At 38.2% G+C, this 25,093-nt stretch overlaps 1 protein-coding gene across 1 annotated transcript in view; it reads left to right on the top strand.

Moving 5' to 3' along the window:
* The window catches only part of LOC133533081 (uncharacterized), a 333,016-nt gene that overhangs the window by 300,092 nt on the left and 7,831 nt on the right, over positions 1-25,093 (top strand). Inside the window, exons 3-14 of the mRNA XM_061872024.1 lie at positions 12,451-12,598; positions 14,752-14,819; positions 15,767-15,914; positions 16,576-16,688; positions 18,794-18,908; positions 19,612-19,739; positions 20,138-20,253; positions 20,684-20,793; positions 20,953-21,089; positions 21,776-21,874; positions 22,755-22,874; positions 23,624-23,746. Coding sequence (XP_061728008.1) covers positions 12,451-12,598; positions 14,752-14,819; positions 15,767-15,914; positions 16,576-16,688; positions 18,794-18,908; positions 19,612-19,739; positions 20,138-20,253; positions 20,684-20,793; positions 20,953-21,089; positions 21,776-21,874; positions 22,755-22,874; positions 23,624-23,746 — 1,425 coding nt within the window. The remainder of the gene's footprint in view (positions 1-12,450; positions 12,599-14,751; positions 14,820-15,766; positions 15,915-16,575; positions 16,689-18,793; positions 18,909-19,611; positions 19,740-20,137; positions 20,254-20,683; positions 20,794-20,952; positions 21,090-21,775; positions 21,875-22,754; positions 22,875-23,623; positions 23,747-25,093) is intronic.

Raw genomic sequence — 25,093 nt, 5'->3', positions numbered from 1 at the left:
ATTACTAAGGTTAATACATAATTATATCACATTAACACAGTAGAACTTGTTTATATTTTCATATCAGTCATGCGTTGTACCTATTAGGAACTTCTTTTTATTTATTTAAATATATTTTTACTACCACATTCGCGTTTTATTGATAAATTGGTAATATTCGCGGTGTGATATAGCTGCGCGTCCTTTTACCATAGTAGTTGCTAGCGGTTGGTTCCACGTATTTACGACGCTTTAACCATAGTAGTTGCTAGCGGTTGGTTCCACGTATTTACGACGCTTTAACCCTCTAGGCGCTCGCGGAGTTTTAAATTCGGGATTATTAAATTGCTCAGTTGCTATTAAGTACTTAGCTTTATCATGCACTGGCAGAATGTTCAATTTCTTGAATAAGACCGTGTAATCGTTACTACAGTTTGCTTTACTTCTTTTATCTATTATATTTTTAATAGCCGCAGTTGTGAGTTTAATTTTCCAAATATGTTTTAAAGGTGCGTCCATAAGATATTAAACCGTACAGCGACAGCCAGTGCAGCCAGTGCAGTTTAAGACAGCAGCAAACATCTACAATTGTACATAAAGTTAAAGTAAATATTGGTTTGTAGATCTCTGCCTAGAAATCAGAATAAAAAAAAAACAGTTGCATAATATTGTATGAATATTCCCAAGAACACTGCTTTTAGGATCCTTTACAAGGGCCTCTGCGTTGTCGCGCCGGACCGCACGGCCGGGCGACGCTTCTTACGAAGTTGATTTCGATATCACTGGCAGTCATTTAATCGACAAATAAAAGTGCTGGAGTAGAAAAAAGTGTTTAATGTCACTATGTAGGTATAGGCGAGGGTGGCTGAGTGGATATAACGTCCCGACTATCAATCCGGAGGTCGCGGGTTCAAATCCTGGCCAATGTAATAAATAAATAATAATGTATAAATAATAATAATTTAGCCTATATACGTCCCACAGGCCTCCTCCCATGCGCAAGAGGGCTTGGGCTATAGTCCCCACGCTATCCCAATGCGGATCTCGGTACGGAATATCATTTGGTATTTACCACTAGCTTTTTTGGTGAAGGAAAATATTTTGAGGAAACCTGCATACATCATTGAAGAAATTAAAAGGTCTATTGTGAAGACCTCGATCCGTAATGGGCCAGCGTGGGGACTATAGCTTAAGCCCTTTTGCGCATGAGAGGAAGCCTGTGCCCAGCAGTGGGACGTATATAGGCTGATTATTATTTGTCTGTACACATCCCAATGATGTTCTGAACATTTGGGAGGTGTGCGCGGAGCCGAATACAACATGTCAATTCGAAACTTTAATGAGAGGGTACACCGAGCGGATGCTGCCCTTGCCCGTGTCGTGGGGCGTACGCAGAGTCAGCATCTGCTAGGGTTTAAGGACTATTGAGAGTTACTGGAATCTAGTACACGTTTTTAGCATCGAAAGCTAGTGCTAGACGTAGATGTATGTTACGTAAACGTTTCTACGTGACTTATGCAAAGTTTCGTGTAATTAAGGTGACGCATCGTTAAACAATAAAATCTATAAATGCGGCGTTTGCTTGCTTGCTTCTCGAAACCCGCGCTCATGCCGATTCTTCGCGCGTAGTGAATTTGCTTTTACGCTTATTCTATAAGGTCTTTGCGGTAAAACTAGTTCTACCGTTTAAAGAAAAAAAAAACAAGAATTAATCGAAAAATCACAACTACAGTATTGGAGTGTGTGTTTAGATTAATCTACTTGGAAAATGTAGAGGCTTGAATCGGTTCCACAAACAATCGTACTTATACATTGAACATGTTTGTTTAAAAAGAGGAATCTTTGATATGATTTTCTCTTCTACAAAAGTCAACTAATCGTGTAACGGCAACTACTGAAATGAAGTCCACCAAAAATCATCTACATCCATGAGTTTTTTTGATAAATCAAAATTATTGAACCCAAAATTTACAATGCGTCGTCTTAAAAAAATACGTTTTGTAGGTCCTCTACACGATTGCCCAGCGCTGGACCAGCAAAATGGCCATGCGATGGTTATAGCTCCTCTACACTATGGCCCAGCGCTGGACTAGCGAGATGGCCATGCGATGGGTGAGACCAAGCGTAGATTGGGTCACGTGTAAACGCGTACGCACCATGGCTGATCCACTACCTTTGATGTGCGGACGAAAAACCCACACCGTGGCTATTCCATCGCCATCCCGCCACGCTATAAGCCATCCAACACCACTACCCTTTCTACACGCTGGCCCATCTTAGCGGGCCAGTATGATGGCCCATCGTGTAGAGAAGCCATTAAATTGTGGCTCTTTACAAACTGATATGTTAGACACGCCACCACTGTTACGTTAGATACTACTTAAAAGTCAGTAATTTCTTTCACGATTTCTTTTGCATTATAATAATATTTTTGCTACCATTATTTTTCATCCTGTATAAATAACTCCCAAATAAAAAACAAAAATAATACCTCGCTTCCTTATTTCTTTTTTTATCCTATTATTTACCCGATAATTACCTAACCCTATTTTAAGACCCGTAATTCGGGCCGGGTAAACAAGTCCGCCATCTTGGAATAGTGTTGTAAACAAACACTAATTGGAAAACAGGATTAAGTGTTTTTCGGAATATTCAGTTGGAAAACAGGAGCTCGATTAAGATTTAAAAACTTGTTTCGGATTTGATATTTCTTGATGTTACATTAAGAGTGAAGAATAGCTTTGCGATCCTAACGAAATAACGGTACTTTTTCTATGAAATTTCATTTCGGGAGAAAACTGTTTCCATTAAATCTTAACTAATGACTTCGATGTTGATGTTGATCGCTTCAGCATAATATATTCTAGGTTTATAGGTTTTCCTTTTTGTTCAACAAAATTTGCAATACATTTTTTTATAGCGAAACCTATAAACGTATAATATATTATGCTGAAGCGATCGACATCAAAATCAAAGTGATTGTTAAGATTTAGTAAGTGGAAACCGTTTTCTGCTTAAATGGGATTTCATAGAAAAAGTACCGATATTTCTTTATTACGCAAAGCTATTTTTCCCTCTTAACACATCCGCCGGGATACCGTCGTAGCCCTACGTCGTAGCCGATAATATGAGTTTCCCGGTATGTAGCGAAAATGCCTCGTAGAGGCAAACCGATAGTGGCGTGATTAGCGCTGAATGGGTTAAAGCAAGGACAAAACCGTATCCAGTTTTTGATTCTGGATCGGGCTCAACGTCTCCTATCATGGCTACGCTACGCCGTAGCAAAGAGAATTTAGTCTAGAGGCGTATTTTCAAAGTAAAGTAACGGCCCGATTCGAAGAATAATTAAGACACGTTTAAGATCTTGGAAAGATCGTTAAAAGATTTAAATTGACGTTTATTTCGATTTCGCTGTGATCCCAATAAGATCTATCTAGGATATTTCTACGTCAAAGTGACATTGGTTGCCCGAATCGAGCTGCTTCTGTCAATTATTCGGCATGCAAACGATATCTAAATGAGAACTTATCTATACCAGAACTTATCGTTATCGTATCTCATTCTTCGAATCGGGCCGTAAGTCTGTGCCATTTTCGACTCACGACTCTTAGAATCATGCCTATTTGACCCATGTTCTTTCACTAATATGTATTAAATATCAAACGGTGTCGCCATCTACTCGAGTATAGGCCAATATATCGCCATCTATTCGAGCAAAATTTTTATTTTGTTTTTCAAGGCACGTTTCTTTCCTAGACTTAATTTATCTTATACAGAGTTAAATTATATTTTTGGTTAGGGCGTGTCAGCCTCAGCATCTTTTATTTAACGTTCTAAAGATATGTATATTTTCACTCTCTCAAAACATCACTAGATGGCGCTGTGCTTTTCGCAAACTGTTACGTAATAACAGAGGAAAAGCATAACTTTGATATTTCCATAACGTGTCGTTTCTCATGTAACACACATTCTCATGTGAGTGTTATTTTATTATTTCGCGTAATCGAATTGCCGGCACTCGTCAAAGCTTTGCTTAATCGGGTTCCAGGCGGGCGGGGACGGCGTTATGCTGTAAGGAACCACGTTGAATTAATTTAATAATGCCAGGTGGGTAGTTTATGCTATAAAACCTTTAAATATTAAAATTTGTATTTTATTAGTGTTCCACCGAAATCAGATATTTTTTCCGAATTCAAACTTTTGGCTGAAACATAATTTTTATGCCAAAACCTGCCGAAAACGAAACTCAGACCGAGACTTCTTCCGAAAACTAATTATTCTGAACAAATACATAGTACCTAACATTACTCATTCTTTTTGCTGAAAAATGGAGTTTTCGACCTAGCTTATGAAAAATGTTGTTTGCCGAGGATAAAAAAAGGTTAAAAGCCAAAAATATATTATATTGTGTAAATTAAAATCCTGGTTGACCGTCTTTTATTGACTTTGCAATTCATTTCTATAAAATCCACAACTCAGGAGTATTTTACATAATAACGGCTACAGGAAACTTATTCGAACTTCTAAAATTGATTTAATTTTTACATCATTCACGTTAGTGTCTTGCTTGTACTTACTTATTGGTGAAATGAGATGCTCTACAACATATGTTGATGTAAGCACAATTTTGAAAGTTCGAACAGGTCCTTAGGATTTTAACATAAGCCTATGGTCTTATAATAGTTATAGGTAGTTACAAATCCCTACTTAATATAATAAATGTGAAAGTAATTCTGTCTGTCTGTTAACTCTTCAAGCATATTCCGCGGAACCGATTTAAAAGAAACTTGGTATGGATATAATTTGCGGCATTGCCTCGATGAGTATTAGTTGCCCGTGGTAAGACAAGTATTAAGGTACAGTCAGCGACAAAAGCTTGTACCAAAAATCAATTTTTTGCCATAAACTTATTAGTAATAATTATCATCATTCCACACAGACGAAGTCGCGGGCAGAATCTTGTTACATATATTTATACAAAAAGTAGTATAAGCTTTAGCTGCATTATGTATAAATGTCAGTATTCTCACTACTGCATAATACCATCCACTCTAAACGCGTCGAGAAATAATATGATTGAGTTTCATTTTATGAATGCCTAATGAACTTCGCTCATTTGCCGCCGCATTCTTCCGTCTCCCTCGCACTTAAGCTACGCCTTGCGAGAGAAAGAGATGAGTAGTTTAACTTAGTTTGCCAAAACGAGGGCGTTGCAGTGGAATCCGTATTATTGAGGAATTCTTTTATTTTTATTAATATTTTGTTTGAGTATTTCTCGTAGTGAATACAAATAATTCGATATGATTATGACAATTTTAACTATATTTTGTCACTTTCTTACCGATTTAAAATTAAAAAAAGTCAATGCTTTCATATTTATATATATAATTGATATTTTAGAAATAAAGCATGCAACTTTTAAACCACGGCCAGGATCGAACTAGCTCAGGATACGCGGCTAATGTCCACTAAGCTACCCGGCGACGGCGATGCCCGTACCAATTTCTCGTTCCAAACTTTCAAAGACTTAGCGCCTTTGGTCAACTTTAATTATCTATCTCTGTCATTTTAATGTTGAGCGACAGAGCCGTATCATTTCACAGCGGAATGCTCGGAAATTCGTTGGCCACGCGAGGTCCACTCGTTGACCACGCAAGATCCACTCGTTGACCACACGGCGTCTACCCGAGGACCACCTGTTGACAACGAGTAGATGCCGAGCGACGAGGCGGTGCTGGTCGGCTGCCGGGTGCCTCTAATGAGCTGTGACCTTACAGGGCGAGCAGTATTGATGTCAAGACCAGTGTCCTAGTCAGGAGTGACCCCGCATGAAGCCGATGGTCCCGGGTTCAAATCCCGGTTAGGGCATTTATTTGTGCTGCGGATATTTGTTCTGCAGTTCATGAGTTTTCTATGTATTTAAGTATGTATATACATGGTTGTCTAAGTATCCACAAACAAGCCTTATTGAGCTTACTGTGGGGCTAAGTCAATTTGTGTAATAATTTTCTTTGATACTTATTTGAGTTTGATTTGTTCCCTCGTTGAATAATATTAATTAATATTATATTCTTCCTTCAAAACATTACATTTATTGCATATTAAAATGATATGAATAAACCCATCAAGAATTAATTTTCGACATTCGCAGGTTTTACGGGGTTTCGTAGCCAAATGACAGTCGTTTGCAGAAAACCAAACGAAACGCTAAGATAAGCGTAAATAATGTATGGAAAGAATGGAATGCGCTCCCGCCATCTGTATTCCCTGATAAATATGACCTCGGTCTCTTTAAAGCAAGAGTGAATAGGCTACTAATGAACCGGTGAGCTCCATCTTAGGCCCTGTCTTCACTTTCCATCAGGTGTGACTAGAGCCAATCGCCGATCAATTTTTAATAAAAAATAAAATAAAAAAAGACCTCAGTGAAACCTGCGTCGAAACGTCATCCTGTCCTTATCCCACGTTGTATGGTCGGCACAGTTCTTCTCTTCCATTCTCCTCTATCTTTCGTCACCTCAGCACTCACTCCTTTCTTTCTCATATCCTCTTTCACAATCCATCCATCGTTTTTGGGTCTACCATCCGCTCTCCATCCATCAACATGCATCCCTAACATTCTTTTGCCTATATGGCATTCATCCCTTCTCATAACATGCCCATACCACGCTAACCTACTACTTCTTATCCTCTCCGTTACCAGTGCTACTTTCAAACTTCCCCTTATATACTCATTCTTAATCCGATCCTTTCTCGTCACTCCACACATCCATCTCATTTCCTCTTTTATCCGTTTCTTTCGTCGCCCAGCATTCTGTAGTTTCTGTACCCCTAGTGTAAATTTATTCGATAGCGAAACGTGACGTACGCGTTTCCGTTAATTCTCATTTTGTATGGGATTTAGAAACAGCGCGCCAAGTGGGACGTTTTGGAAACTCAAAATCCCATACAAAATGAGACTTAACGCAAACGCTATCGGATAAATTTACACTAGGGGTTCAGATCCATACATTACAACAGGTCTCACGATTGTCCTGTAGAATTTCCCCTTAAGTTTAAGAGGTAATCAAATAGAAACCCGGACCCGGGTATGTCCTTAAACTACGTCCAAAAGAGAGGTATGGGCAATGTGAATGTCATCTCGCCTTGTGTGGTAGGGCACAGCACAGCAGATGTCATTCCAGATCTAGAGCAGAGTCCAACTGGGGAAGTACCTCCACCTTACAGAAAACCGCAGCCAAATAACACTTGACCCTACTCATAGTGTTGTGTTCCTGCCGGTGAGTAAGGTTGCCAGAGCTCAACGAGGGGGGTGGGCTTAGGGTCGGCAACGCGCATGTAACTCCTCTGGAGTTGCAGGTGTACATAGGCTACGGAGACTGCTTAACATCAGGCAGGCCGTATGCTTGTTTGCCACCGACGTAGTATAAAATAAAAACGCGAAAGTTTTAAATGTTACTCTGTATACATACATATATTTCGGTATATATATTTAAACCACAATGGCTTATTTTCGATAACTGATGCATTAATTAACGAAACCACTAATAATATCCGTAAATTAATATTACGGGTACGTTAAGTTAAATTATCAGCAGTTCAAATGATATTTCTCGAGATCACAATTAATTATATTAATTATTAATTTTCACTTCTAGCCGTCGAGCGTTGTAGGTAATGTTAAAATAGGGTTGTGCCACGCCTTTGAAATTGGTACGTTTATAATTTTTTAAGAGCTTTTATTTAACTTGCCCTGTTAGTCAGTGTGGGTGAAATCATGGAGGCTAAATTTGACCCACTTCCCGATTTCCGATTGAGCAGAAATTTTGTATATTAAGGTACCATCGATATGTGTCAAATTGTCTTTTAAGTAGTTCTGTAACCATTTATGGCAGGTACCATCCATTATTTTTTTATAATTTATAACCAATTGGTAATTCTGTTAAGCATTGATCATATTATCGTCAAAGAAAGTAAATATTACAATTTAACAATTGTAGATAACAATATATACAATAAATGTAAAAGAAAAACAATACGAGGAAGTTCCGAAAAACTCATTGATACGTGCTGGGGTTTGAGTCCTCGACCTCCGGATTGCAAATCGCAAGCTCTTACCGCTGGGCCACCGTATATCGTTTATAGATATCAAACTATAGGGCCCTTTTAAACGTCGTCGTCTTTCTACTTATCTTATGTCTTTTGGTGTGTAATTTTATTAATTTATCACTCGTTCCCAAAAAGCTTCAAATATCCGTGTGAATCGTGTGATATCCTTGTTTTTGTTTGTTGTTTTAGCAATATCATTTTTTTTTTTTCAAGAGAAAACTTAAGTGGTAGGGTAAAAAATTTTTCGCCAAACTGAGGACAGTTTGTTGGCGAATAGTGCGCTCTAAAATAAAGCTAACAATGTTGTGTCATACCTACTCATACATTATATATACAAATTTATTTTAGTACGCGAGTACTGAGTTAAATCATTAATTTACATTTTTAAAGTGGTGTTTGAAAGTTTGCTTTTACATAAACCAATAACGGTACATGTACCAATTCGCCTGTCTCTTAGTACCATTATCGATACTTCTCCCCTCCCTACAGGCAGATTGAATGATTAAAATTCAGGCCAATTTGTTCCAGAGCTGCAGCAAAACAATTTGTGGTGACGGACGGACGGACGGACAAATTAGATTCTGTCTTTTGTTATATACTGATGGGTTCACGACGAAAACGAAATATCAATAAGTTTGGGAATTTGTTTGGCTTTCTTTGTTTTGAGTACTTATATCTCGTATCATTAGCAAATTTTTGACGTGTATAAAGTTCGAATTGGGCCTTCAGTCATGAGGATCGTTTTTTGAACTCAAAAACTGTATTAAGAGCTTTGTCCATATACACCGTGGGCTGGTAAAACCTGACAGATTTTAACCACGCATTCCTGAGGTTATGAGGAGCAAAAAATGTTAAGTATATGAGTTTTGGTCAAATTTTCGTAAAATCTTCAATATTTTGTCGATTTTTTTTTTCTTTTTCCATATTGGCAAAAAAAAACATTACAACGAATAAGTTAAGTTTATTTTTATTGCGACAAAAATTGCGAGTTTCCTTTAAAACTAGTTTTGCGACTTGAGTTGTCTGAGCCGGTTAACTAGCTATTTCTACCCACATTAATTAGAAGTATAAGAATAGTTTAACAGTAATATAAATGAAATGTTATTATGCATTGTCTGCACGTTAGTATTAAGTATTTATAAAAATATTGTGTTCTCATTTAAGTGAATTTTGTAAATTCTTAATGAGAATAAAGTTCTTAAACCATAAACCATAAAAGTTCAATGTCTATCAGTAGGTATGTGTAATCTAAGTCACAGTGGCCGAGTCGCAGCCAAAAAGGCGTTTTTCTCAAGTTATTACATAAACAATTTTTTTACAAGAATTGTTAATATCTTTAGAGATACAACAACAACAACACAAACAACAACAACAACAACAACAACACAAACAACAACAACAACAACAACACAACAACAACAACAAGGCCGATTTCAAAAAACTTTGTGTGACATTTTAGTCTCTATACTTTGTATCTTTAGTTAGTTAAATAAATGTAAACAATGGGTTTTTACATTTTCGGGTACTTTAAACATTAACAAAAAACTGCCCGGATCTGTTCCCTCATCGATCTGGCTTTCCTGTTTCATTTAATCGTGTAATGTTTTCATCTACCCTTAAATGGCTAAATATTCAATCTCTGTGTAGATTCTTTACTAGGGCGAAGTAATAGCAAATATCACAAAACGAAATTACTATTGATACAGGGATAAGTTCGCCTTTGTTGTATTTATTTTACTCTGTAACTGTGTGTTTTGTGTTTTTATATCTATTTACAATAAAGTTTATACATACATACATACATACATACTATTGATTAATCAAATTATCCCGATATATTCCTATTAACAAAATAACACGATTACAGCAGCTTCGTTGCTACGTTAAGTAAAACTTCTGTAAGTTTTGGCACATCGAGTCAAATTAATTGACTTGAAGAATTTTCCCGCACAATCAAGTACCTAATTGTGGTTTATTTACATTATTTTATAGTATTAGCTCGTGGCGTATTCCTTTAAAATGTTCGCCTACGCCTTCGGCTCCGGCTCACATTGTAACTCACGCCACTCGCCTTTTTTGACCCTTCTTATACAACGTTGCATACAATACTTTTCCTACGAGTCAACAAAAATAAATCTTAATTTAGGTAAACAAAGCAAAAGTATATAGCTAAGACGCGCGAGCATACCTTGTTACGCGCCCGGCCCGCCGCGGCCCGGCCGGTCAGCGACACCTCGTAACTCATCAGGCCCTGGTACTTGCTACTTGCTAAATTAAATTTTTGGACAGTTATTTCTCGATTTTGGCCACCGTAGCCTACGGAGACTAACAAGCAACGCTAAGCGGTCTTCGTAGTCTATGGGTGTTGCTATATTACGGGTGTCACATGCGTGTTTCTGACTTATGAAGTAATTGTTTTTACTATGCAATCAAATGAATATTTTGTAAGTTGGCAGCAATGCACTTAGTTTAAAACTGTATTCGTTTTGATTTTGTTAGATTGGTAGCCATTAATCGCGGTAACGTTATAGCGATTAAAAGCACAAGTGCTGTTATGAGGAATAGACGATATAGACTTTTCTTGAAACCTTTTATGTGTGTTCTTATATTCGTGTTAATGAATGCATAAATGACAGATAACAGTAGAGGAGTAGGAAAAATTCCTAAAGATACAGACTATAAATGCGGTTAAGAAAACAATACACCTTTAAAATCTGTCGGGGCTTACCAGCTCACGGTGTATATTCCGTCGCACTTTATTCTTTATTAGTAAAAGGTCGGCTAATACAAAGCAAAGAAATAGTAGATTCAAATTCACATAGCAACCATACCATCTAGGTTTGTATAAAGCCCTAGCTAACCTAACAAAGACTTTTGTTTTTTTTTGTTTTAAAATCAAAATGGCTGCACAATGGTTGTGAAGTCATGCGTGGGGCCAGGTGGTTTATACGTTTATAGAAGGATATCCTGTGATGCTGATATGAATTGAATGTGTTCTGACAAACGTGCTTTGGTATTTAATACTAGAGCTATTGACCTAATACCTTGATTTCTAGACGATGGCTGGGCTAGCAGAGCTTTTTGTAAATATTGATAACAAATCTGGGCTTTCTTTGGCTCATTCTACTCAGAATAATTAGCAACCTACCATTAAAAAAATGTCACAAAATGTCAGTTCCATTACGTCACGATTTAACGTGAAAAATGTTTTCACTTGTATGAGCGTAACGTAGTGGAAAATACAATTTCCATACAATTTTGTGGGATATTTTTTTAGTATCAAAATTGGATATGCTAGTGATTCTGACTTGAAAGAACCCAAAAAACATCAGGATCTGTGGGAATCCGGTCTTAAATAGTATTCATAGAAGAAGCTCAGCAATGTTCAAGTTCATGCAAGTTTCCACTGAGAAAGTTCTCGTTCAGATTAGGTATTATTACTCAATGTTGTTAACTGTTGACAACTGATTCATTTAACATTAACGGCAATCATGAGACAATGTCAATCATGGTAAACTTGAGAAGAGCCAGCCAGAATTTCCCTAATTTTAGGAATCCTTAATAGAGACTGCGTATTAGAGGGTCTGCCACCTCGTGACTTGAATCGAAAACTTTAACAATGAACGCCTATAAGCAGGTGCTGCCCCCAACAGTTCACGCATGCTCTATTGCGCGTAGGTCTGTCATCTAGTGACTTAAATCTTAAAATAAAAACATTTTAGATTCACGCCAATGAATAGGGGGCTTCTGTGTTGCCCCTTACAGTTCATGCACGCAAAGAGAATTTGAAATAGAAATGTACTGTCAAAGAAAAGTTTTTAGCGACGTTAATTTACTGCCATCTTGCGACACACAATTAAAACTTTTAGAACGCCATTTGATCCTTATTGTTACAGTGATATGTGTTCAGTTTGTTAAAATCAAAAAGTGGCGTCATCTTATCGGGGACTACCTAAAGGTTATGGCGCCATCAGTCGAAACGATGCTGCTATACATTTGGCTTTGATCTATTAGATGGCGCCACTTTTTGATATTTAACAAATCGAAAACATATCAGTGAAAGAATAGCATCAAAGTCAAATAGCGTTCTAAAAGTCTTAATTATGTGTCGAAAGATGGCAGTAAATTTACGTCGCTCCAAAGTTTTCTTTGACAGTACACCTCTATTTCAAATTCTCTTTGATGCACGCTCCCAATAGTGTGAATTTATTGGATGACTTGTTGAGCCGCAAAAAGCGGGACGATGCTCACGAACCGTGGCCAACCCTTGCCCTTGTGACCTTTTACTATCAGGTATTATTTATGCTTGTCTGCCACCGATAGCAAAAAACACGTTTTGACCAGTTCATTTCTTTATTCCAGGTGGAGGCTGCACGTTCCCCGAGTCCTGGACGGGCGCCTGGTTCCAGTCCGGAGTTCCGGGGCTGGTGTCGATCAACCAGACACACATACAGTCTAAAGGAGAGTGCTCGGAGACGGAGAGCTATGATAAATTCCTCTTGTATGACAGGTGAGTTTCTTGACGGAATTTATTATTAACGCGCTTAGATTCCGTCAGTACATTTATAGTGACAAATTCTGGAGGTGCCACGATAAATGTCAAGTTTTCATACAGTTTCACACTGTCGCATTTCACGGTGTAGTGTATGCTAGATATAGTTATGTACGTAGCTCATAGGATATATATATTATGGACCATTTACTCGTGTATTTACTGCGGACTTTCTCTGATCTAATCGGGGAAATCCTGAAGAAACACCAGGTCAAGAGCACCCTAAACCGACGAGCGTGTATGAGGAATGTCATGAAAGTGAAGGGAGCGAAAGAGGTATGTCAGGATCGTAGCAAGTGGAAATCCGTGGTCTCTGCCTACCCCTCCGGGAAATAGGCGTGATTATATGTATGTATGTATGTACCACGTAGTGTAGCGTCAATGATACAACAGTTACTGTCTAAATACGAATATATCTTATACCTGTAAACGAGCAATTCTTGTATATATATACATATATATTTCTGTGATCTCGGAAACAGCTCTAACGATTTCGCTGAAATTTGGTATATGGGGGTTTTCGGGGGTATACAATCGATCTAGATTAGCCTTATGTTTGGGAAAACGCGTGTTTTCGAGTTTTCATGCGTTTTTCTTTCTACGAAGAATATGGTCGCTAATTTCGTGTTGCCGGCCACTGTCCGTCTGGTCCAGCGGGTTAAGACGGACGGCTAGAAACGAGTGTTACGGGTTTGAATCTCGACCGGTGGCTATCTTTTGTTTTTTTTATATGTTCAAGTTTATATATATTTTTTAATTTTTATTGTTTTAAACAAGTTTAATTTAGTAAAAAAAAATGTAGTTAAGATTATCACCTATACACCACCATATTACAATAAAGCTCGGTCGCCCAGGTACTTCTCCTAAAATAACGCGTACATGCTATTATATACTACAGCTACGTGCATACATGTGGGGGTGAGGCATAGTACACACACTACAATGGATTGCGACCAAATTTCCAAAAGCCCAAGGTCAGTCTTGATCGGATCGGGGCGCAATACAATTGGCTACTTGACTGTTTTTTGTAAATAATGTCAAACGATCTTGATTTTCCTGAGGATCAAATGTCTATACAGGACTCATGGCATTTAAGCTACACAAAGATCAGAAATGAGAGTTAAAGTCTGACGCTCGCACTCGACGATTGAAACGCCTCTAACAAAATGATAAGGTGATGTGACGTCACATCATATAAGTCTGTCCTAAATGTATGGAAGATCAAGGAAATTGCCATTTAGACCCTGAAATATTGTGTTTACGCGTATAGTTGTCGTACAATTTATTTTTCAATAAAATGTAAGGAATCGAACGGTACCATTTTCTTTTCTGTTTATGAAAGACAAAAAAAGAAATTTTTTTGAGACTTCGGAGCCTTGTATTTTTTTATAATCTCAATATATTTTTTTAAATTCCACTTTTTTATAATGGATGGCTCATTTTCTGTCCATTTAACTAAATTTTGTTATAATATTCAACATGTGTCAAGTACCCAATTAGATTGCGAACCAAATGTTGGAAAATGCCTACGTCGCCGTGGTTGGAAGCGTCGTCGCCGACCGTGTAGGGGTTGATTTATATCTACAGACAGACACGTGCCGTGGCAGAAAAAAATATATTCTTCTATACCGTGTCTATTGACGTATTCAAATCTATAGTTACACGGCCGCGCAGACGTAGACAGACAACTCCACCATTTTCATGTAAAATGTTGCCAAGAGTTTGTCTAGTTACGCCTTGTAGAGTTAGAAGCTTGGCTCTACGTACATGAGATCTGATATATTTTCAATATAAATAATAACTACAATGTATGTTTGGTTGTTAAACAAAATAAAGTTTTTACGCGCACGACGTGTAAGAAACCCCCTTAGTGTAAAACTTAAAAATCTACTAGTTATTTTTATCTTTTAGTTATCTAATAGTAGTAGTTATCTAATATTATACAAACAATAGTAAAAAAATTACATTGTCACCTGTATTTAATAAATATTATGCCTTTGAACCGTATGACACTTCAGGAAGTCATTTGCTTTCATAAAATAAACCGAGCAATTCGAAGAAAAGCATGAAAAAAAAAAAATATTCTCAATGATTTATTTCTCATTTTTCAGGACTGACGACTGCTACAGGTGTATGGTAATACACGAAAAGCACAGATATGTTTTGCAGTATAAAGAAAGTAAGTGCACTATTAATAATAATAATAAAATGCTTTATTGCACACTACAAAAAAAAAATGGTACAAAGTATGTAAAGGTATAAATATGTAGGTAACAACAGGCGGACTTATCGCTAAACAGCGATCTCACTATTATTCAATTAAAATAACTTTACAGTATATATAGTGCAATTTTACCGCACTAGTGCGATTATTAGCACATTACGTATCTATGTCGAAAAGTTTAACTACTGTAAAACGTTGTACGATACAAGTGCGAACAGGTAATTCGTAATTCCTATTTTTAGCACTCGTATCGTAATGTGCTATTAAATGGCGACATCAAAAAGTATGATATGATTTAAACATAGTCTACTCTTGCGAACTTTAATAAAATTTAAAAAAGTATTATCATGTCCGGCAGACAGCAAAAAACTTGAAAAAAATATTGTCACTGTTCAACGGTTGAAGGCATTAAGTCCGCTATTTGTATTTTTTTTTGTGTATTTTGTGCAATAAAATAATTAAAAAAACAGTGAAAGCACAAATGCAACACTTTATTCGCGCGGGGCCGGTACCACAAAACACCACCCTATCGCTACGCTTTTTTTTAGATACTAGAAATAGGTACTGTTTGCGCATATTCTTTGCTAATAACATAGAGAAATAAGCAAGCATATAGTGCTCAAAAAACACATTTCCAATAATTTTTAAGTGAGCCAGTTTAAAATTTATTGATAGTAAGCTTTACACTGCCTCCCATACAACTTATTTATTAGTAAGAAAGCCATGTATGTAGTGAACACTCTAAGCTTACTGATTTATCTCTTCTCGTCTTCCTTGCGTTGTCCCGGCATATTGCCACGGCTCATGGGAGCCTGGGGTCCGCTTGACAACTAACTTACTAACTTAACTGACTTACTGATTTATCTTATATCTATAAACTAACTGTAACCTTTAATTTTCAGCATATTGCTCACCAAAAGAGACCTTGTCATCGCTCTGCGACACAATCACAGGCGACGCCGCGTTATACTCCATGTTCCGCAAGGACCCCGCGCCGACGCCGCAGCCCTGCCCGTTCAGACCTGCGCCGTTCACGTTTACATATAATCGGTAATTTCCCAGCTCAATATCAAACTGCCCTTCAACATGAAAACCCGATTCCTCAACTATAACCCCTCATCATCAAGCTCCAAACCCTCGACATGAAGCTTCTACCCCTCAATCTGAAACTCCGACCCCTCAACATGCAACCCCGATCACTCAACACCAAACCCGTACCTCTCAACCCCCGACCCTGTCGTCGCTCTGCGAAACAATCACAGGCGACGCCGCGCTATACTCCATGCTTCGTAAGGACTCCCCGCTTACATCACAGCCGTGCCGGTTTTGACCTGAGCCTTTCACGTTTACATATAATCGGTAATTTATAGGAAATACCCCTAAAGCCACCAAGATCAATCCTCAACATACAACCCAGCCCCTTAACCTTCAAGTCCTGACCCCTCAACATCCAATCTCGACCCCTCAACCAGCAAGTCTAGACAACTCCCAAGTATTTGCTCCTCAATCCCACACCCCACAACCCACGAACCCTCAACATTCTAACCCTTGAACCTCCGACCCTCTTGTTATTTTGACGTTTTGGTATTTTGATAGAACCCACCAGTACCAGTCAAAGTCCGAATGCCATCTTAAAGAAAACGACATTCACTAAAATATGCGTATTATGCGTTTGAGACCAGCTAATCTAAACCTTATTCCCTCTCAACAGCGGCGCCGGGGACTGCACGAACCCGCCGTCGCGAGCCGAGTCGTGTACAGACGACTCGAGGCTGCTGCTGCGGTATATGGCGTGCCCGGACGTTCAGGCCACTGAGAGTAATGGTAAGGGACTTTAAATATTTATGTAAATCATAATTCGTTATTATTATCGCAAAGAAACCTCGACCATAACAAATCCAGTTCAGTTTAGTTCAGTCAATAATTTTGTTATATGCCTATTATTTTACTTTATTTTCTTTAACCCTCTGCGGCTGATGTGCGGTATATCAGACACCACCAAATAAACTTCTTGTTGCTATGTCGGCCTACGGCGCGATATAGTTCTGTCTCGCTCATTACCTTCCTTAAATGACTCGCGGTATCGGACAGTGACGCCTGAGCGGCGTCACGGTGCACACACCGGGAGATACGAGCTACGGGTGTCCCACAGACGTGAGTACAGCAATAAGTCCTGGGTCTGACATACCTCACTTCATAAAATTATGTTCTTGTTCATAGTGTCTATCAGACGTCACCACATAAAAATATTAATGTTAGTATAGTGTCTGTCACACGTCACCTCAGAAAAATATTAATGTTTCTATAGTGTCTGAGATACCTAACCACATAAATAATTATATTTCAAGATAGCTAATCGAGGAAGACCATTCAAACGAAACTATAATGAGTCTCCAGTTATCGCTAATGATCAACAAATTCCACCCGAGTTTCAGCCAAATAAGAACAGAGAACCGGGGAGCTCTTTGTATGGGTTTACTAAAGACTTCAGCTTACGGTCATATGTGCCGAAAAACATAAGGCTGTGATTTTGATTTCTTCTTACCATCGCGCACAAAGTACTGACGAGGTAACCCAAACACCCACTATGACCATGGACTACAATCACATAAGGGTGGCGTGGACGAAATCGATAAAAAATAGATTATCGATATACTTATACGAGCAGCCGAAAGACATGTCGCTGGCCCATGACCATATTTTATAGGGTTTTAGATCTGGCTGGTACTAACGCTTATGTGCTGTAAAAGGGATGCTTCGGTGCTCTAAATTACGGAGAGGTGAATTTTTGTTGTCGTTAGCAAGATTATCAGTACTCCCGAGCTTAAAACAACGGGTATATAATGACAGACTACCGAGAGAACTACGCTTAACAATTAAAAGAGTTTTCGGAAATTATTTGCCCAATCCTCACCCTCGACCAGCACCAGGTCCATCTGGACGCACCATATGCCCTGCTAGACTCAAGATGCAGACAAAATTTGCCTGTTGTGTGTGCAACAAAGCAATATGTTTTCAATGTTTGGACCACATATACGTTGATTGTAAAATAAATCTCTGAAATAAGAGCCAACTTCAACACTGATTTGTCTCTTATTCTGTCTTTAGATTTTCTCAATTTTTGTTCTAGGTATAAATACAATGTTAAAAAGACGGTAAATTATTTAATTTAGTAGAAGTTGTTGATTGTTAAAAAAAAAATTAATTTTTTGTGAGGCTAAGTACAAATTACAAGAAAGTGTGGTCTCAATAAAGTTTATGATATATTTCTTACGTGTTTTATTTTAAAACACATTTTACAATTTAATTTATTAATTAGTTAATGAAATTAATATTTTATAAAACAATAGCTACCATTTTGTCATTACTTTATTTTTAATGAATTATCGAAAATGACGTCTGATAGACTCCACATCAGTAGAATCTCTCTAAAAAAGTCACCACAGTTGCAGAGGGTTAATTCATATACCTCAATGATATCATATTATCTCCAGGCCATATCTCGTCCGTTGGACTTGAGGGGTTAAAAGTGTCACATGCGTTTATTAACAATTTAAATTACTTGATATTCGAACAGAAGCATTTTTTGCTTTTATAACTTGTGCCCTTTGATGCGATTTAGTATACATTCAGCTCTGATTTACATCCCATGTCACATATACAGTTTAATTGACCATTCTACTAAACAACTTGGCTGGTTTTGTACTAAAAATTACATTTGGATTGGGCAGATTAACATTGGCCAATCCTACTGTCATTTTAGTATCTGGCATATAACAATTGTTAAGTACCTATACGGTTTTGGGATGTATTAATTATAAAGTATAGGTGAATACAAATGTAGGGTTTTGGAAGATGTTATTGGTGAATGATAAAGATGATGCTGGTAATGATGTTAAACTTGACAATGATGATAATTTCTGTTACAGTGGAGGAGCTAGTGTGCTTGGCGACGTGGAAGGAAGGATCCACGAGATACTTGGTGGGCAAGATATCGCAAGTGCAGCGACGGAACGCTTTGGCCTCCGATGAAGACACATACAGGTAATGAAATCGGCAATATTATTTAGATTTTAATTGCGAGTTATTTAGGGCGCAGCATTTCGCCGGACGCCGAAATCGGAAAACGAGGTTTAACTACGTACGTGTTTGAACTTTTGTAGCGGAATACGAACAATATATACAGCTCAATGAACAATAGCATCGTAAAAGAAAGTGCAGTGAAGTGTTGTGCGCGTATAAACCGTCTGTGCCATGTGTAGCATCCACTACAGTTAATTAATAGTTACCCAACCAATGACCAATCACTATATCTTATAAAATAAACTCCCCCGCCGTGTCCTTCTGTCTGTACGTTCGCGATAAACTCAAAAACACTGAACGGATTTTCATGCGGTTTTCACTTATTAATAGAGTAATTCCCGAGGAAGGTTTAGGTGTATACTTTGTTAAGGTTTTCTACTACCTGTGCGAAGACGGGGCGGGTCGCTAGTGTAAAATAAATCGTAAATAAAACGACTGTACGGGGCACAACTTGTTTCTAATAAAAGTAAAAACGAAAATGTCACAATTCGAAATTTTATATCAGAGTACAAAAAGTATGTCAGCCGTCCTTAAACCATTTCAAATAAATATCACAAAATGAGTCAAAGTAGACATTTTGTCATGAGAGACAAATGTCTGGCAGTGAGACGGTTATAAATTGACGATGATAAATACACAGTTTCAATATCTTCCTTCTCCACAGATGCTTCATCTATAAAGGCCAACATAGTGACAAAACTATGACGTATTACATCGCCCAGTCCGGAGACGCAACGTGTAATGGACTGTCGTCACCGACCGACGGCAGTCGGACCATGAGACTGACTAATAGTAAGTTTAAAGAATACATACTTCTTAAAGTAAACGGTTTTACATTTATCATGAACAAAATTTGTGGTCTACATAAAAACAGCAGAACCTAGAAATGAGCCTTGGGGTACTCCAAAAAAAAAACTGTTAAAGGAACTGCAATATTATTCCCATTGGTGATAACGCACTGTGTTCTATACAAATTACATGATGGAACAAGGTCAAAGGCATCGTTGTTTTATTCCAAAGCATCTAAATTTTATTGAGTTTTCATGATCATTGCAATCAAATGCCTTCGACGTACCATAAAACTAAGAGCATTTTGATTTTAAGTCATTCATTTTTAATTTTTTAATTGTTCCTACGATCACCATATTATATGTATACTACATTATTATAATAAACGTGATTTCTTTCAGGTGACGACGAGCACAATCGCTGCCACTTCCCAAGTTGGATAGTGGACCATCACAAATGGTACAGCTTGGATCACACCCACCAGTACCACTTTACGACCAAGAACGCTACGCTAAAGGTAAACTTCTTTCATTACGCTGTTACCTTGTTCTTGATCTCCAGTCAACTGCTACGTGCAGCTTACTGTAGCTGTTTTACCATAAACTGTTACGCTGTACGGCGTTAGCCGGGGACACCAGGTAAGAAATCTGTTATTTTCCTGTTCCAGCTTGTCTCGTCATCATCAATTCAAAGGAATCTGATTTTTAAATTTTTATTCTTTATGTATTGGCTGATTTTTCACCGCAAACGACATAAACAGATTTGCTGCTAATTTTTCGATGCTAGCAACTTTGCGAAACTTCCGGCGTTGGATTCTTTTTGGTTAACATAACAACTCTTACTGGGTACTTTCTTTCTTATGTTTTCTAGAAATGTTCAAGAATTTTTCGTTGTCAGACGAGGGTGTGGATTGTAAAAATGCTTATATTTATAATGTAACATTTCAGATAGCGAATGCGGATGGACAGATGGAGGAGAAGCGCCTGGTGTGCCACTCCATCCTGGAGCAGAAGGAAAAGAAGCATATAAAGCTTGTAGCACACGTTACTAAGGGATGGTGAGGATACGATTAATTTTAATTTTCTATTTGTTACGAATTTAAATTCGTTATCTTTTGACATAAAGAAGAGAAGGTATTAGTTGATTCAAGCCTCCATAATGACCCAAAATGTTAAAAGACCAAAAACCAGTATTTTACCAAAGTTTTGTATTCCAGTGAATCCGGGCACGTATGCCTGGTGTTCCACCGGCGCTCTGCGCACGTGCTGGAGCTGCGCTCGGGCGCCGGGCTGTGGGAGTCCCCGCAGGACGCCTGCGCCGAGCCCGAACAGGAGCCCTCCATCACACTCATCAGTAAGTAGCCTGGTGCTCCACCGCCACGTGCTGGAGCTGCCTCGGGCGCCGGGCTGTGGGAGTCCCCGCAGGACGCTGGATGTAGGCTTTAAGTTATTTTTCCCCTCATTGGTAACCAACGTGTAATGTTATTTAGACGCCTTTTGGAGTTATCAATTAAAATCTTTCCTAATTTGTGGAATAAATAGACAAGATTCGTAGAAGCTTTGAAGTGCAAATTATTTCTATTAAAAACTAAAACATAACATATGTTTATGTCTTTTATGCAAATTTCGACCTGTGTTCTCGTGCAGGAAACGTTACCATGACATTACCACGAGTATGTACTCATACTGGTTCAAAAGACCTATGTAAATAATGAATATCAAATATTTGATGATGATGATGATGAGTATCCAATTTTTAGATTTCTGTTCCCAACTAACCTTTGCTGCATTTCTAGAAATAGCGGTGGTACCCTGATCCCTATACGACAGGTTTACCTGCTCTTAAAAATGTAATACTTTACTACTGAGAAATGAGCTGCAATTTTGATACCTAAATAAATCATTTTTCATTTCATTTCACACTGTGAGCGAGTACTTTCAATATACGAAAAAACTCTTCTATGGCTACATCCTATTCGTCAGAACTCTGCTTTAGGAAGACTCCGAATTATATTGATTTTTGTTGTATGTCTGTTGCAGCGACCTCTTTGACTCCGGAACGGTGTCCAATCTTCGGCCGGTACAGTGTGGTCAGCTCTTTAGCGGACTCCAGGCGGAGACGGCAACAGATGAATAAAGGTATGAATTTGTACAAAAACGCTATATTTCAAGTATTTTTTGCACATATGTTGTTATATCGATGATAAAGTTTACAATAGGAGCTTCAAACATGAACCCTTTATTTGCTGAATAAATGTTTGATATTTGATATTTGATATTTAAGGGCATCGCAACAATTCTTATTTGCTAAACTTAATTACATGTGCATGCATGCGTGCGTGCGCGTGCACGTGCGCGTGTGTGTGTGTGTATGTTAGTGTGTATAAGCATAAATATAGACGCATGTATCGCATAAGTGTTTTATTTCAGTGTTTTGTCATCCATATATTCCGATTTAGAAGAGTAACGTCTTTTCTTTGGTTAAGCATTTTCAATTTTCTGGCAAGTTATTACATATCTTTATAGACATAATATAAGGATAGTCCACAACCCGTGTGGTACCTCTATCTCTTGGTATTAAGTATGAAATTGGCAATCAAGGCTCGGTAACCGGTTAAATTTCCAAACCGTTATTATGTACATGGCGCAAAACCTTTTCATTTCGGTTTCGTTCGTGAAACCGTTATTTTTAAACCGGTTTTTAGGGAAATATTTCCATTAAGTTCTTGTCAGATGAACTGGTTTTGAACAATAAAAACCGGTTTATTCCTACGCACGGTCTTTATTTTTACGCGGAACACCGTCAACCGGCCGGCTGTCTCGTCGCTCGTCAAATAAACCGGTATATTTAGGTTGCAATAAAGTTCTTAAAACGTTCGTGTTGTTATGAAAGTTCGGAGTAAACCGGTTTTTTACCGCTATATTATAAACCGGTTCCGAGCTTTGTTGGAAATAATAAGGACATGTAACAATACAAGGAAAATTACAATAAATAACGAATACCCCTTTAATTTTGCAGGAGATCCTGAAAGCACAGAGATGGAACCAAAATGCGTTCCGGGTGTGTACGACAGCGCCAGCATAGGGTGCGGCGCGGCCCAAGACAGCATCGAGTTCAAGTCCGCTTGCCCCAGTACTGGTACGTCAACTTGTAGTATTTATACTCTTTTATCATCAGAGGTAAACTATTTTACAGTACATATGATGCTACTTTAGCGCACTAGTGCGAAAATTAGCATATTACGTTACTGTGTCGAACATTTAAAGGGCCATATGTACTGTAAAACGTTGTACGATACATGAGCGAATAGGTAATTCGCACTTGTATCGTAATGTACTATTTTAACCACGAACCTCTCTCTTTATAAAATAAATAAATTTAACGCACGAGTACACGGCAAAATAACCGACTTTAGTTTATGTATTTTGCGTCAATAAAATTACTTTTTATGTGAGAATATGTGCTTAAGAGAGTTGCGCAGTTCAAATAAGTTTTTGGCAAAAAATCCATTTTTGGTACAAGCTTTATCGCTGACTGTACTTTTTTTTCCACAGGCAACTAATACTCGTCGAGACAATTCTAAAAACCCCAAACACAATTAGGTTGCGTTGTTTTATCACAGAGTTCTTATATGGCTACCTCCTGTCTCCAGCATCAAATCAGCTCGATGGTACCATAATATTGCATAGTCAGCCGACTTACATATGTATGCAAATTTTCAGCTTCATCGGAATCCGGGAAGTGGGTCAAATTTAACATGCAAGATTTGACCCACACACATTTGATACATAGGTACATCGCGAGTTAGTGAAAAGCTTGTAAAAAATACCATCATTTTGTGATTTATATTCTCGAATTTAAGAACATCGAATTCTTTTTTTTTTCAGTATACACGTGCTATGGTAGCTGGCAGTCAGGTGGCACCGGCTACGTGGTAGCAGCCCCAGCGCAGCCGCGTAGTACGCGCCTGCGCACTGTTTGTATCGTTTACGAACATCACAATAACAACGGTACGTATATTATAAAAGTGGCTATCATCTGACACGGGACTTTAGAAAACCTAGAAATAAAAGTAGGTTTTCCATTATTCTTTTTTTTTGCCACCAATGTGCATATTCATTTATTTATATAATAATCAAATAGCAAGTACTGATAAATCCTCTATATTACGCTAGATGTCGACTACGAAAATAAGCGTTTTGGTAAGAAAACTGATGAGCATTCTATGCTTAGGTGGTAATGTACTACCACAATCTACAACATGATACTAGAGAAAAGTAAATTAATTATGAATTTGAATGTGCAAACATACAATGCTGTGGAACCCAATTCAAAATTTTGACCGCCAGGGACTATTTTAAACGCGCAATAGTAGACTTAGAAAAGTCTTTACTATCTGAACATAATCTAATAAAGTTTATTATTTCGTGTTATATAAAATAGTCGTGGCGGGATAAATGTTAGGAAAACACTGAAACTTTTCTTAGTTATGATAACTGGTGCCTAGTTATGATAACGGAGGATTTAACAACCGGAGATGCCTTGTCTGTATTCTGTACAAAACTGCCGATTTTGGCGGAGGAAGGGCACGTCAAATGTATGACTATTTGCACCTACATATGCTCGGACAGATTGCCGAAACTAAGAGTCCGATTGGTCGACCCGTGCTCCGTTTCAAGGATTCCTGTAAATGCGACATGAATGGCTTCAACATGCCAGTTAACTGTTAGAAGGAACGTGCGGAGATGAGACCAGAGTGGCGTCGTAACCTGCGGGAAGACATGGCAAAACACGATGAGCTCAGGTTGAACCAACTCAAGCAGAAACGAACTCGCAGGGCTGCTGGACCACCCCAGGAGTCAAGACACATCTGTGATCGATATATTTTTTTTTATGAAGTATAGACAGGCGTTTGACCACGATCTCACCTGATGGCAAGTGATGATGCGCTCTACGGTGGAGCACGCTTACCTATGAGATACCTATTTACTCTAGCCTTGAAGAGACCCAGATTGTACTCATGCAGAAACACAGATTCGGGTAGGGCATACCACTCCTTGGCAGTTCGTATAAGGAATGTTGAAGCAAAACGCTTCGTGCGTTCAAGAAATGCCGATCGGCCATTGATCTATACAGTCATCGCAAACGATGTAGGCTGTAGTTACTTCCTCAAAATACCTCCTTAGTCGCTGCAACTGTCATCTGCAAAGATGCTGTGGCCAATGATTATGATAGTCATGTCAGATAAACGTCAGTCCATACAATACATACGACATTGGCCGAGGTTTTCGACAGAGGTATAAGCTTTTAAAGCGACTCCTTTTGTTAAATCCTCCAAAACTGGTGCGGTCAAACTG

The sequence above is a fragment of the Cydia pomonella genome, chromosome 28 (genome assembly GCF_033807575.1).
Source record: "Cydia pomonella isolate Wapato2018A chromosome 28, ilCydPomo1, whole genome shotgun sequence".
Lineage (NCBI taxonomy): Eukaryota > Metazoa > Arthropoda > Insecta > Lepidoptera > Tortricidae > Cydia > Cydia pomonella.
Note: the sequence above shows the minus strand (reverse complement) of the source record. Positions and strands in the feature narration are given on the sequence as shown.